At 41.9% G+C, this 16,161-nt stretch overlaps 1 protein-coding gene across 1 annotated transcript in view; it reads right to left on the bottom strand.

Moving 5' to 3' along the window:
* Positions 1-13,652, bottom strand: part of ME3 (malic enzyme 3) — a 118,886-nt gene extending 105,234 nt beyond the window's left edge. Inside the window, exons 1-2 of the mRNA XM_087721065.1 lie at positions 13,500-13,652; positions 13,070-13,298 (exon numbers count right to left, since the gene is read on the bottom strand). Coding sequence (XP_087577191.1) covers positions 13,070-13,267 — 198 coding nt within the window. The 5' untranslated portion in view covers positions 13,268-13,298; positions 13,500-13,652. The remainder of the gene's footprint in view (positions 1-13,069; positions 13,299-13,499) is intronic.
* Between the last annotated feature and the right edge of the window lie 2,509 nt (positions 13,653-16,161).

Genomic DNA, 16,161 nt, shown 5'->3' on the forward strand with positions numbered 1-16,161 from the left:
CCCGAGTCATTGTTCCCCCCTACTAAAAATATATGTGCCATCATTGCAAATATCATCCAGAATTAAATCAGAGTTCAAGGCAGAGCTTTCCTCAAAGTTCCAATTTATTAAGAGGGACATGTTGGTATATCTGTGGGAACCCGAATCTGAAAGTTTCCCGGGGTTCCCACCCAGTTGAAAGTTCATGATCTTGTCCCCACACCCACAAACCCATCACATGGTCCAATCTTTCTCTGCCACGCTGGCATTTCCACCCATCCACTTCTGGTCAGGTGCAGAGGTGCGGAGACAAAGAATGACCTTGATTTCTAGAAATGAATTTTTTATTTTGAAAACAACACATTCTACACCTTACTATTCCCCCTCCCAATTCCCCACTAATGAAACAGCATATTAAAGAATGAGAGAGAGTGTGGCAGGCCAAAGGTCCTAAAAGGAATATGACTGCAGGCCTGACAGGTGGCCTCTCCTCAAAAGGGAGATGTTTCCTGAAAAGAAAATAACATAAGGGCATGAGGAGGTGGATGGATGCACTAACCATTGGGTCGTCTTCAGCCCAAAATGGAGCAAGAAATTGGGCCCAAAATTTCTAGGTCCATTCCCAATAGTGAAGATGACATTATGTAAGGAACGATGTTGCAGTTCTTATGGGAACTGCAAGAAAGATAAATATTATACTTCATCTTCATCTGGTTTCCCTTTATTTTTATCTGTACAATTGTAAAGCTGGGCTAACATATTAATCAGCTTAAAGTCACCCAGTGATTTTCCATGGCTAAAGCTAGCTTTGTACTTGGATCTCCATCATCCTAGTTCAGCATTTTAATCACCGCACAGAAAGAAAGCACAGAACTAAGTCATCCATAGATAAGACACAATGTCTTAAAGAGCAAAGTTCTTGGCTTTCATTTCCTTGAAAACTCCACACAAGACTGTCTTTGAAGACAATTGGGAAGCTTGAATTGATCCAAAATAGTTTATTTGTCTTGTTTATTTGTCTTGTATGCCGCCCACTCCCGAAGGACTCCGGGTGGCTCACAATAGACAAGGGAAGGGGGATAAATAGATAAAACAACACTTTAAAAATACGCAACATTCACAATTTCCGTGGGGAGGGAAAATGTAAGGGCCCGTTTGCAAATGCTGGTAGCAGATTTAGCGGTGTTGTATCCACACTGTCTAGTATCTACACTTAAGATCCTGGTTTGTTTCTAGGTTGAATTAAAAGGCTGGTTATCAACAATCATACCAACCAGATGTCTACAACCTCCTGTGCAGGTATGGCCGGTCCTGTGTGATCTTTGAGGATCAAGGAGAGAAGTAACCTAGAACTAAGGAGGAATTTCTGGACAGTTAGAACAATTAATCAGTGGAACAGCTTGCCTCCAGAAGTTGTGAATGCTCCAACACTGGAAGTTTTTAAGAAGAGACTGGATAACCATTTGTCTGAAGTGGTGTAGAGTTTTCTGCCTAAGCAGGGGGTTGGACTAGAAGTCCCCCAAAGTCCCTTCCAACTCTGTTATTCTAGATCAACAGAGTTGGAAGGGACTTTATAGGTCATCTAGTCCAACCCCCGCCCCCGCTCAAGCAGGGGATAGAATACACAATACGACAAATGGTGTATTCTATTCTATTCTTCATTCCACAAGAGGTAAGAAGGGTGTGGGTGGATTTAATTGATTACATAAATAAATAAAATAAAAACCAAACTTCGGCATGCTTTTGCAAATCTTCTCAAGTTGAATAGGCCAGCAGCAGACCAACATGTCCTCTTCTGTTACTTTACAATCAACGGAAAACAAATATCATGATCAGAGAATCGATCATAGAGCCGAGGTGTCGCAGTGGTTAAATGCAGTACTGCAGGCTACTTCAGCTGACTGCAGTTCTGCAGTTCGGCTGTTCAAATCTCACCGGCTCAGGGTTGACTCAGCCTTCCATCCTTCCGAGGTGGGTAAAATGAGGACCCGGATTGTTGTTGGGGGCAATATGCTGACTCTGTAAACCGCTTAGAGAGGGCTGAAAGCCCTATGAAGCGGTATATAAGTCTAACTGCTATTGCTATTGCTATGGAGAAGATACATCTGTAAGAGCCAGTGTGGTACGAAAGTAATTCTTAATTTAAAACCATTCATTTAGCAACTGCTCGAAGTTACAGTGACACTAAAAAAAACAAACCCAAAAACTTGTCTTCACACTTACAAATATAGTACATAATTTATTGCATGTCCCCTTGGCAGAAAATAAAATGAAAGAATGTGAATAAAGAAGCCAAAGTTATTTAGAAAAGAGAAGGAGAAATCCAGTCTTAAAATCTTATGTGATGTTAAAATGTAGATGGACACTTGAAACACACCAAACATTACTTGTATTGAAAAGAAAAATGTGTGTGGCACACTTCCCATATTTTTATTAGCCAAAAGAAAAACCCCAAATAAAAAAGGCTCCCAAATATTGGAATTTCCAAACTGAAGTTGAAAGATTTGGGGTGAAGGAAGCCAACTATAACAACAATAGCAATTGTTTACATTTACCATATTTTATGCCCTTATCTTTGCATTAAAACATTATTTTGCTTGGAACTTCTTACATACTATCATAATGTTTCCATGATTTCCTTGATTAGAGGCCATTAGAAAACATCCAGTTTAAAACCTGTGATATTCATTGGAAGAATAGACAATATCATAATAATGCAAGTAGTCCTTGACTTACAGCCATTCGTTTAGTGGCCGTTTGAAGTGACAGCGGCATTGAAAAAGTAACCTATGACTGTTTTTCAAACTCACGACCATTGCAGCATCCACATGGTCACAAGATCAAAATGTGGACACTTGGCAACTGCCTTTTTATTTATGACTTCTGTAGTGTCCCAGGATCATGTGATCCAGGGGTGAAATCCAGTGCATTCTGACGGATTCTGGAGAACCGGTAGCGGAAATTTTGAGTAGTTCAGAGAACCGGCAAACGCCGCCTCTTGCTGGTCCCAGAGTGGGGTGGGAATGGAGATTTTGTAGTATCTTTCCCCTGGAGTGGGGAGGGAATGGAGATTTTGCAGTATCCTTCCCCTGGAGTGGAGAGGGAATTGAAATTTTATAGTATCCTTCCCCTGGAGTGGGGAAGTAATGGAGATTTTACAGTATCCTTCCCCTGGAGTGGGGAGGGAATGCAGATTTTGCAGTATCCTTCTGCTGGAATGGGGAGGGAATTGAGATTTTGCAGTATCTTTCCCCTGGAGTGGGGAGGAAATTGAGATTTTGCAGTATCCTTCCCCTGGAGTGGGGAGGAAATTGAGATTTTGCAGTATCCTTCCCCTGGAGTGGGGAGGGAATGGAGATTTTGCAGTATCCTTCTCCTGGAGTGGGGAGGGAATGGAGATTTTACAGTATCCTTCCCCTGGAATAGGGAGGGAATGAAGATTTTGCAGTATCCTTCTCCTGGAGTGGGGAAGGAGTGGAGATTTTGCAGTATCCTTCTCCTGGAGTGGGAAAGGAATGGAGATTTTGCAGAATCCTTTCCCTGCCATGCCCACCAAGCCACACCCATAGAACTGGTAGTAAAAAAAATTGAATCTCACCACTGATGTGATCCCCTTTTGCGAACGTCTAACAAGCGAAGTCAATGGGGAAGCCAGATTCAATTAACAATCATGTTAGTAACTTAACAACTGCATGATTCAAGTAACAACTGTGGCAGGAAAGGTAAGATGGGGGCAAAACTCACTTTACTCTCTCTTTTAGCAACATAAATTTTGGGCTCAGTTATAGATGTAAATTAAGAACTACTTGCACTTGTATATACATGCACACCCAGATCCCAGATATTGAGAATCTGGTAGAGTACAGCTATGCAGAACTCGCCACTTCCAAAGCTAACATCAATATAATTTTTTGCAAATAAAGTAATCTCATCCTATAGAGTGGATTAAGGCGCAACCCAATACAAATGGAAACTTCCAGCAATTATTGCTGCTGATATTCCAGACTTTCAAGACCTTTGAAGCCTATATAATAAAAAAAAATCTAACATGAAAGGTGAATGCCCAGTGAACAGGTAAACAACCAGCTAGTATCATTAATAATCACTGATACAAACACTCGCACTTGAAGAAGTTTAATGAAAAGAAGGACTAGGGGTGACATGATAGCAGTGTTCCACTATCTCAGGGGCTGCCAAAAAGAAGAGGGAGTCAAGCTATTTTCCAAAGCACCTGAGGGTAGAACAAGAAGCAATGGGTGGAAACTAATCAAGGAGAGAAGCAATTTAGAACTAAGGAGAAATTTCCTGACAGTGAGAACAATTAATCAGTGGAACAACTAGCCTCCAGAAGTTTTAAATGCTCCAATACTGGAAGTTTTTAAGAAGTTGAATAACCATTTGTCTGAAGTGGTGTAGGGTTTCCTGCCTAAGTAGGGGGTTGGACTAGAAGACCTCCAAGTCCCTTCCATATCTGTTATTATATTATATTAATAATGAAGCTGAATAAAAGTCAAAGCTGAATAAAAAGATTTTAACACCAGGATATTTCTTTACAATTTTAGAAGTCATTTATTAAATCAGAAATGTTATATTAATTATAGTTCATGCCTCTTTTGAACATTGGTTAATATTGTGCTGCACACTGTGTAAACAGAGTAGCTATGTAATTAAATTATAGTTGTGCAAAAAATGATTTGCTTTCAGCAAGAAGCTTAACTTATTATGGATTTTAAATGCCTATAAAGCGAGAGAGAAAGAAAAACATATGAAACTATTTGAAAACGGGGGAGAAAAAAGAAAATAAATTAAAACTAGAAAACCAGGAGAAAAAATAGGGTAAAACAAGAATGTTTTTTAACAACACATGAATGTAGAACAAGAAGCAATGGGTGGAAACTAATCAAAGAGAGAAGGAACCTAGAACTAAGGAGAAAATCCCTGACTTTGAGAACAATTAATCAGTGGAACAACTTGCCTCCAGAAATTGTAAATGTTCCAACACTGGAGGTTTTCAAGAAGAAACTGGACAGCCATTTGTCCGAAATGGTAGAGGGTCTCCTCTCCTGCTTCAGCAGTGGGCTGGACTAGAAGATCTCCAAGGTCCCTTCCCATTCTGTTATTCTGTTAAATGAAACATCATAGCCTATCTCTTTCTCTCTCTGTCTTTCACACATATATAGACATAGAGTAATCTTTCTGCAGAATCTATTAACAAGTGTCAAACTTAGCAATAGCAATAGCAGTTAGACCAGTGTTTTTCAACCTTTTTTGTGCAAAGGCACACTTTTTTCATGAAAAAAATCACGAGGCACACCACCATTAGAAAATGTTAAAAAAAATTAACTCTGTGCCTATATTGACTATATATAAAGTGTTTTTCCCACGGCACACCTTACACTATGTCACGGCACACTAGTGTGCCACGGCACAGTGGTTGAAAAACACTGAGTTAGACTTATATACCGCTTCATAGGGCTTTCAGCCCTCTCTAAGCGGTTTACAGAGTCAGCATATTGCCCCCAACAACAATCCGGGTCCTCATTTTACCCACCTTGGAAGGATGGAAGGCTGAGTCAACCTTGAACTGGTGAGATTTGAACAGCTGAACTGCAGAACTGCAGTCAGCTGAAGTAGCCTGCAGTGCTGCATTTAACCACTGCGCCACCTCGGCTCTGCAACTTGATCCCGTTGCAGGCTGCATTTGGTGGGCGTGGCCTGGTCATCGCGGCTGACTACGTGGGCATGGCTGGGGCAGCAGGGTCTGGTCCCGTGCGGCCTCTTGGACGGCCTGCAGGCCTACTCTGCACCCTATTGTGGGCCGGATGTGGCCCATGGGCCACGTTTTCAACATGCCTGGTCTATAAAGAGTGTATCTAAACATTTATATGAGTATCTGTTACAGGTATGCTCAGTCCCAGTTTTTCTCCCTAGCCCTGTTATCAAAAGTCCCAAACAAACTTCCCATAATATTCCTTTGCTCATATAGTCATCGAGCCAAACTTTATTCTGACGGATAATTTAGAGATAGTCCTTGACTTTTCCACCACAATTGAGCCGGAAATTTCCGTTGCTAAGGGAAACATTTATTAAGTGAATTTTAACGCTTTTACGACCTTTCTTGCCACAGCTGTTAAGTGAATCACTGCCGTTGTTAAGTTAGTAGCACGGTTGTTAAGTGAATCTGGCTTCCCCCATTGACTTGGCTTGTCAGAAGGTTGCAAAAGGTGATTATATGACCCTGCACTGCACTGCAACTGTCATAAATATGAGTCAGTTGCCAAGTGCCCAAATTTTGATCATGTGACCTTGGGGATTCTACAATGGTCGTAAGTGTGAAAAACGGTCATAAGTCACTTTTTCCAGTGCTGTTGTAACTTTGAATGAACGGTTGTAAGTCAAAAACTACCTCTATTCCACGCTTTGTATCTTTTTAAGTCTTTAAGAGTAATTTTTTTAGCATAACTTGAATTTCAGATGCTGACAAATGAACTAGAAAAGTATTTATAAAGAAAAGCCTGGCAAAACCATTTGCTCCTTTTTAAAATGTTGTGCTGGCTGGCTTGATTTACATGAAACTGCTCTTCAGTTTGGTAGCCACCCTGAGTAGAAGACACCTGGATTTGCAAAACACACCCAGGTGGCCCACAAGATTTGGAAGATAAAACCAGCTCAAGTTTTAGTTCTGCATTGCATGCTTGCTGCATTGCAAAAGAAAAAAAAAAGTTATTCAAAAGCGCTGACAAGTCAGAAGTCTCTTTCCCCCTTCTTGAAAAAAATAAAAAATAAAACTGATGACTAATGAATTATCAATCTGCCTTGCTTGCAGAGGCATTTTTCCAAAAGATAGGGGAAGTTTCACTCCAAAGTACATATAGTATTTACACACACCATTCTTCCTATATAACCAATCACATAACTAAATAATCACCAGAAGCGTGCAAAAAATAAAGAAAATAAATCAATACCGGTAGTTCTCGACTTATGACTGTAACCAGTAGTGGGTTTCAAAATGTGGTGAAACTCACTTAACAACGCTCTTGCTTAGCAACCAAAATGTTGGCTCAGAAACTCTGGCATTTGAAGCACGCAAGTCTTAAAGCTGTCAGGTTACAAGACCCTTGCACCTCTAACCCTTTAGAAAAAAAAACCCAGGAGTGTTCAAACTTGACAGCTTTAAGATTTGTGGACTTCAACTCCCAGAATTCCTCCTCTCGCTCTTCAACTTGATGATGTGAGGACGGGCGGGGGGAGGGAGCTTGAACCGGTTCTAAACGGCACGGTAGATTTGTGGAACCTCTTCTATAGAAGAGGTTAGAACTGGCAGGAACCCACCCCTGATTGTAACTGAGCCTGTGATTTTGGTTCTAGGCTGTGATGGTTATAAAATGAGTCGCCACGTACAAAAGATTGCACAACCTTTTTCACAGCGCTCATAAAATGAATAGGGTGTTTGTAAAACAAGCGGCACGGTCATTAAGCGAACCCACTATGGGGCAGTTTTTGCTGGAAAATGTTTTTCATAAATTGAGGTCTTATGACTGGAGGGCCCTGCAAACAGCCATAAATGCAGGCCAGTTTGATGGGTGCTCAAAATGCTGTCACGTAACCACAATGGGGTGTGTATATTAGAATTTCAAATCTGGGTCATAAGTCCTTTTTGGGGATCTGTCATAACTTTGAACAATTGCTAAATAACCAGTTGTAAGCTGAGGCCTACTTGTTTGCAGCCTCTTGGGGACAGAGGAAGCTAAAGGGCTGACTTGGGTTAAAGTAAGAAATCTTGCTTTTTCCTAACTGCCAACAATCTTGTTTGCAGGCACTGCCTGATTCCCTGATGCTTAAATACAAATATAAATTCGTATACTCACATGAATGGCAAGGGATGATGGACTAGCAAATATGACATTTAAGAGTTAGAACAAATGAGCAGCAAGGGGAGACTGTTGATGGATTGTAGTATTTCAGTCTGCAACTGAGAGATTTGTGTGTTTTATTCTCCAATTCCCCAATCGTCTTTGTTACTCTTCCCTGGCCAGACTCTAGAAAGAGTGCAGACAAGAGTAACAACAATGATTAGTGGGATGGAGGCTAAATTATCTGAAGAACGGTTGCAGGAACTGGGTATGTCTAGTTTAATGAAAAGAAGGACTAGGGGAGACATGATAGCAGCCTTCCAATATTTGAGGCACTGCCACAAAGAAGAGGAGGTCAAGCTATTCTACAAAGCACTTGAAGGCAAGACAAGAAGCAATGGATGGAAACTAATCAAGGAGAGAAGCAATCTAGAACTAAGGAGAGATTTCCTGACAGTTAGAACAATCAATCAGTGGAACAACTTGCTTCTAGGTGATCCATCACTGGAGGCTGTTAAGAAGAGACTAAACAGTCATTTGTCTGAAATGTTATAGGATCTCCTGCTCAAGCAGGAAGTTGGACTAGAAGACCTCCAAGGTCCCTTCCAACTCTGTTATACTGTTGGCTTGCAAAAATGTATCATCCTTAGGAAACAACATCCTTTGCCAGTCCCCCCCCCCCAAAAAAAGAACTCTGGGTCAATGGAATTGGGCAAACTTTTCTCTTCATTCATATGATAATTCTGTACATCCAGGGAATTTATTCTCAAGAGGAATCTTCAGCAAAGCGAGTTCCCACTTCCCCACCAGATTTTAAATGGTTCAGTCTAGGAATCCTTCCATCAGTTGATCAGGGTTTTGGGTGAACTATTCTAGATTCAGGAAGGAACATGTGGATCAGATTCATTTATGCATTCATGCCCATATTAGGTAAAGGTTCCCCGCGCACCAGAGGTGGGTTCCTACCAGTTCGCACCTATTCGGTAGAGCCGGTTCGTCAAATCTACCGAACCGGTTAGAAGAGGTTCCACCAGTGGACCCGGAAAGCAGGCCACACCTACAGAAGAGGTCCCAAAAATTTTTGAAACCCACCAGTGGTCCTTGGATATGATTATTCTACACTATCATGCTCCTATTTATAAAACTCAGTGCCTCTGTGAAAGGTAAGGATGACTACTGCATTTGTGGTGCAATCAGAACATTGCGTGTGTTAAAGTTGTTTTAACGCAAACCAAAGATGCCTTTTAAAAAAGAAGCTTACATCATATTCTTATGCATGCCAGTGCTGTCTGTGAGGTAATTTAAGGTGGTTCTGACAAGTGTCGTCGGCATCTTCATATCCGGTCACATGGGCGGCAAGCCACTCCCATCCGGTCACATGGGTGGCAAGCCACTCCCACAAAGGAGGCCACACCCACAGAGTAGGTTCGAACAATTTTTGAAACCCACCATTGCCCCGCACACACGTGCTAGAATATAGGGGGCAATGCTCATCTTCGTTTCAAAGCTGAAAAGCCAGCGCTGTCCGAAGATGTCTCCGTGGTCATGTGGCCGGCATGACTAAACGCCGAAGGCGCATGGAACGCTGTTACCTTCCCACCAAAGGTGGTCCCTATTTTTCTACTAGCATTTTTACATGCTTTCGTACTGCTAGGTTGGCATAAGCTGGGACAAATAACAGGAACTCACTCCATTACGAGGTGCTAGGGATTCGAACCGCTGAACTGCTGACCTTTCTGATCGTCAAGCTCAGTGTCTTAGCCACTGAGCCACCACGTCCCTTCATGCACATATTGGATTCCTATAAATCTTGGGTATGAACAAGGCTTCCATATTTATGTAACAAGCTACGCACTAATGAATATACTTTATCATGAGATAACAAGACTGACTTCTTGTTGTCTGACATCTGATCTCCCTATTTAATTATAAAGTATTCAGACTGTTCCCAACAGGCAATTGTGTCTTTCCTATAAAATGCTTAGAAATGCAATTTTTTAAAAGAAGAGTTGGCCAATTTTTCTGCCAATTCAATAGCTGTTGAAAAGCCACTAGATCTGAACCGGTTGATTATTTCTCATCAAGCTGTTTTTGATTCCTGCCAACTACAAAAATCTAGATACAATGAGTCATCTCTGGATGGGATTTTTTTTTTACTGGATGTTTTGGATTGTAACATTGGTAGGATTTTTTGGTCTGTGGCTACACATAAATATAAATAATACCCAGGTTTGCACTACGTGCCAAGACACAATATAGTGAATCACAAAACCACCAAATCTTATTTTAACTTACAATATAGTGTTGTCGGAATCCATTCACTATGTTAGAATTATAAAGATGAGCCAGATATATAAGTTCTTTTTTTAGTTGAAAACTATGACAAAGATCATCAGTCTTTTCTAGATTAAGAACTAAATACCCACCAACTTCTTTTTGTGAGACTAAAAAGAATCAGACTTATAGCCTTAAATTTTGAGAACACCCAAGTAACAACGCTGACATCATTAGATTTCTTGATCTTGCAAGATTTCAAAAGTATGTATGGCAATAAATATTCTGCTACCTGTCAGCACCTGTCAGCACCGAGTTCTGGTCCGATCACATGCAAAAGCTCAAGATGGAATAAGCTAATTTGAAATAAGTTAAGTTAGATCAGGCTCAAATTCTTCCTTCCAGCTTTGGATAAATCAATTTGGCACTTATGTTCCTTTTGGCTTCTAGGTGATCGCTAAGAAAGGATTTGTCGAAATGACCACCAGATCATTAGTATTTCTTATACAGTAATTAACACGCTCTGATGCTAAAGAATTCTACTCCCCCTCCCCACTTAAAAGAACTCTGTTTCAACTGCCAGTTGCCTCACATTCCCTTACCTCAGTTCAATCTGGCAGACGTTCCACTCCTTCACTCAGGAGTGGTTTGGGGCTCATTACAGTACTAAACATTGGTACCTCACCAAAATGCCTACGCCTTCCACCTATGGAACTGCTTCCAAACTCAAGGTTACGGGACCAATATTTCCTTACGTGTTTCAATCACCGACCACTACTGAGCCAGTGGATTGTGAACAAAATTTCTCCTGTATACCCCGATCACATAGTTTTGTCATGAAGCACAGGTATCCAGCTAGTCCAGAGATAAAATAGATGTCTGAATGCAGAGGACTGCAGGTTTTAGATAGAAGACCTCCAAGGCTCCTTCCAATTCTGTTATTCTGTTATTTATTTATTTGTTTATTTAGATTTATGGCCAAATAAAGTCTGGTAGAGTTCGGAATACTCCATCTTAAAATTTTAGAATTTTTTAGAATTTAGAATTTATTTGTTATTTATAGGCCGCCCTTTTCCCTGAGGGGACTCAGGGAAGTTTTAAAGTTGGTGCCCACCTAAGTCATTAATACAAAGCTAGATGATCAAATTTTGATTTAAAAGAGAGCAGAATTTTACTTTCTAAAAGCCACCATGATTGCTGTAGTGTTGACAACATGATTATAGAAAACTTAACCTAAATGTTAAGCAGCCAAGTAAATAAACAAAGCTCCCTTGTATCATTAGGATAGAAGCATATGGATAAAAAAACCCAAACATTCCAGAAAGGGAGCTTTTAGAAAAACTCAGGAATGTTTCCCTTTCTTCTCTAAACCAACGCGGATGTTCCCTAGGTCAGGGATCAGCAACCTTAAATACTCAAAGAGCCACAAAGGTCTTAACCGGAAGCCCCATGTTCAATTCTGAAGCCAACCGGAAGTCCGGTTTCCCCACCATATAGTCTCCTCCTAGTGCGGTGTCCTTTTTCCTCTACCTGTCCTAACCGAAAGCCCTATCAATTGTGGAGCTGACCAGAAAACCCGCCCCTTGCCATAGAGTCTCCTTTTGGCGCACCCTGCTTCCCCCTCCCCCAAACCGGAAGCTCCTCTCAAAATTGTGGTGCCGACTGGCAACAGGGAACCACAGCAGAGGGATGAAAGAGCCACATGCGGCTCCAGAGCCGCAGTTGGCTGAGCCCTGCCCTAGGTGAACTACATAGTTATTCTAGAAGTTAGTCCTCTGAACTAGAAGCAGTTAGTGGTGTTCCAGATATGGAAGACCTCATTTGGACTGCTACAAAATGTTTCATATAGCCGAATATGGATAGCTAGAGTGCCTCTTCCAAAGCTTGTGCCTCTATGTGTATTCAACTGAATCTGCAACCAGAAATGGACCGTGACTGTTATACTTCTGAAGAGTAGCAGCCAAGAAGGTCTGCTATGTAAATAGTTACCAGGGCAAATGAACCAGTGGGACATTTTATAACATATCTTCAGGTCCAATGGAGGACAATGAGAACGTTTCTCATGGTCCTGAAAGACTTGGTGGCCTTTCTAAGTGGACCTTAGGAAAACAAATGCCAAGGAAGATGCATTCCCCTGAAAATTAGATGAGAAGATCCACACTGTTTTAGAGGATAAAATTGAATCTGAGATCAACAACCCGGTTCCACCACAAAACCGCGGTAGACTAAAGCGCGTGTGACTAAAGCGCGGTGACAAAACCGCACCGTCAAAACCGCGTGACAACAGCGCGCCGACAACAGCGCGCCGACAGAAGCGCGCTGTAACATAACCCTAAAAATAACCCTAAACCTAACCCTAAACCTAACGCTAAACCTACCCTAAACCTACCCTAAACCTAACCCTAAACCTTACCTTAAGTTAAATTGCGCTTCTGTTGGCGCGCTGTTGTCGGCGCGCTGTTGTCGGCGCGCTTTTGACATCACGGTTTTAGCGCCGCGGTGTTGTCGGCGCGCTTTTGACGTTCGCGGTTATGTCGTGCCACGCAACAACCCATCGTGAGGTCTTCTTGTACAATATTGAAACTGGATAGTATTAAGCAAAGTTTAGCCGGTGTGTGTGTGTGTGTGTGTGTGTTTCTCCCTCTCAGGTTTTACGTCTGCTGGGGTCAGCAAACACACCATTTGGGGAAATCTTCTCCACTACATGGAGAACAAACTATGTGGGCGATGGGAGAATTTTATGTGAATTCCATGGTTCGACAAATCATTGCGTTGTGCGCTTTTTTAGCACACAAAAAAAGCCAATTGAACACCTTCTAGATTGCAGAAATCCAGAGGGCCTCCAGGGCAGGAAAAAAAAAGGTTCGTTTGCACAAACTCTTTGCTGCCATCCGGAGGACACCTGGAGTAAGTAGTGAAGCTCATAAAAACCTAGGTCATCTAGCCAGGGAGTTGGGTCAAACCTTGTTGAGCTGGGGATTCCTGGTGATATCATAGCCCCTCTTCTTAATCCCCGTGGCTTTGGTGGCTGAAGGCGGGCACTCTCCAGAAGAAGAGCAGGACCTGTTGGGGGCCAAACTGCCAACTTGGAGCCCAGGCGTGACCCCCAGCAGTCGAAAGAGGCTGCAAGGGCCTCTGCTTGTCAAGGACTTCAGCATCATGGATGGTCCTGCTTTGGAGGAGATCCGGCACCTGCAGGGTTTGGGAAGACAAGGGAAGAGAGGAGAGGCAAAGTCAGAGAGAGGTGGGATGGGATGGGGTGGTGGTGGTGTCTCATCAACGCGAGAAGAGGGCAGGGGGCTCAATGGAAGGGGGGAGAGGGTCATCTGCAAAGCAGCCCGCCCCACCAGAACCTAAAAGCCCAGTCAAAACAAAAGAAGAGCTGGATCTTACTTCCGTTCCTAAGAGCTTTTCCTTAGCCGGATCGTCAAGAGCGCGCCCAGCACAGGCAGCCCGGAGGGAGGCGATCTGGGGAAAGCGAAAGGAAACCCCAGGAAGCAGATCGGCCGCCGATCTTGGCAACCCGAAGACTGGCATTGGCAGCCGGAGGGCGCCTCCTCCTCCTCCCTCCGCCGTCCACAATCCCCGCCTTCTTCTTCTTCTCTCCCCCCCCTCCGCCCCCCCAGCGTCGCTCTTCGGGAACCGGCGGTCGGGTCACAAGGACGGCGGGATCTACCTTGGAGCTGCGGGAGGGAGAGATGAACTCGAGCTTGGAAAACATTGGGGGGGGGGGGAGAGATCTAGTTTCCTCCGGATCGCAACATCTGCAAAAAGGACCACGGATGATCAGCCGGGCCTTGCCTTGGAAGGAGATGGAGGAGTCTGGGGTCCGCGGGCCTGTGGTTGGACAGCAACCCCCCCAGTTTTGGCTTTGGGGGTGGGGGGGAAAGCAAGGTGAAGGGAAGGGCTGCTCGACCCGATCTGGAGCACCCCCCGGTTTGTTCTTCATCCTGTTAAGGACGGTTTGGGAGTTGCAGAGTCTGTGCTCAGAAAATGGGAGGTGGGTTTTTTTCCCCCCAGGATAGGTTGGGAGGTCGTCAAGGCAACTTGAGGATGCTGCCAGTTTAACCTGGGGCCCCAGGTGCTAGGGGGAAATGAAGGGAAGTGGCAGCAGATTGATTGATTGATTGATTGGAAGTAGGTCAGAAGTAGCAGGAATAGCATGCTTATTTAGTTATTTGTTGATTAGAAGTAGGCCAAGATAGCATGAGAAATAGTATGATTTATTAGAAAGAGGCCAGAAGTAGCACAATTATCTATCTATCTGTCTGCCTGTCTGCCTGTCTTATCTCTATTTATCTATCTATCTATCTATCATCTATCTATCTATCTATCTTATATCTCTATCTCTTATATCTATCTATCTATCTATCTATCTATCTATCTATCTTACATCTATCTATCTCTATCTCTTATATCTATCTATCTATCTATCATCTATCATCTATCTATCTATCTATCTATCTATCTATCTATCTATCTAATTATCTATCTATCTATCTTATATCTACCTAATATCTATATCTATCTATCTATCTCTATCTTATATCTATCTATCTATCTATCTATCTATCTATCTATCTATCTATCTATCTATCTATCTATCTATCTATCTATCTATCTTATATCTATCTATCTTATATCTATCTATCTATCTATCTATCTTACATCTATCTATCTCTATCTCTTATATCTATCTATCTATCTAATTATCTATCTATCTATCTATCTATCTATCTATCTTATATCTATCTATCTATCTATCTATCTATATCTCTTATATCTATCTATCTATCTATCTATCTATCTATCTAATTATCTATCTATCTAATTATCTATCTATCTATCTATCTTATATCTAATATCTATATCTATCGATCGATCTATCTATCGATCTATCTATCTATCTATCTATCTATCTATCTATCTATCTATCTTATATCTATCTATCTATCTATCTATCTATCTATCTATCTCTATCTCTTATATCTATCTATCTATCTATCTATCTATCTAATATCTATCTATCTATCTATCTATCTATCTATCTATCTATCTATCTAATATCTATCTATACATCCATCTATCCATCCATCATCTATCTTTATTATCATCTCTCTTTATTCGTCTCTCTCTGTGTTTGTGTGCCTATCTACTTACCTGACTACCTATCTGCCTTATTTATCAGATCTCTCTGTCTCTCTCTCTTTCTCTGTCTCTCTCCCTGTCTCTCTCCATAGGAAGATAGTAAGAGAAAATCTGCAGGTTTTCGTACCCTGCTAGAAAATCCAAATGGCATTTTGTAGAGCAAGTCACAGGGCCATCGCTCTTGTGTTCCCTCCAGGAAACGAGTTAGACAGGTGCAAGAGTTGATCTGATCTCTTGTACAGCTCCATTGTCTTCGGGTGGAACAGTTTAGCTCTTCCCTCCATCTGATTTGAGGAAAGGAGGAGAATGGATGAAAAAAGATTTGGATTTGAATGTAGGGACCACTACAATGTGGGTTAGAAAACTAATGAGATGGTAGACACAAATATTATGGTTGAACTCTTCCTTGTTCCTTTTGTTGGCATGCATGCACAAAAAGGATGGGCCTTTGGGGCACTATACCCACTAACTTTACGATTTTGAGCAAGCACCCTTGTGGGAATGCCAATTTACAGTTGGAGTGAGTTTCATTCTATATTTGACTAGATATGTTGATGGAGATTCTCGGTCATCCAGGTTGTGGTTCTCCCAAAGGTGATTTTTCAAGAGGCAACTGGAGTTTCTTATTTTTCTTTGAAGATGTTTCTTGCTTCTCATCCAAGAAGCTTCTTCAGCTCTGATATGTATGGTGAACGCTTCCAATTTTTGTGTTCTGATCTTGACCCCAAGTATCAAGCAAATACCTCTAGCCCTGAGTGGGTAGAATTCCTGTGAAGGATTTTAGGACTTTGGTTCCCTCACATCCTAATTAGCTACATACCATTAACAATATTAGCCCATTTCACTTTTGGAGACAAAAAAGTGTGTCTTGTGGAGCAAAAAATATGGTAGATAGCGAATAAAATTC

Source organism: Thamnophis sirtalis, unplaced genomic scaffold (assembly GCF_051295495.1).
Source record: "Thamnophis sirtalis isolate CommonGarterSnake01/CBP01778 unplaced genomic scaffold, rThaSir2_p1.2 scaffold_8, whole genome shotgun sequence".
Classification (NCBI taxonomy): domain Eukaryota; kingdom Metazoa; phylum Chordata; class Lepidosauria; order Squamata; family Natricidae; genus Thamnophis; species Thamnophis sirtalis.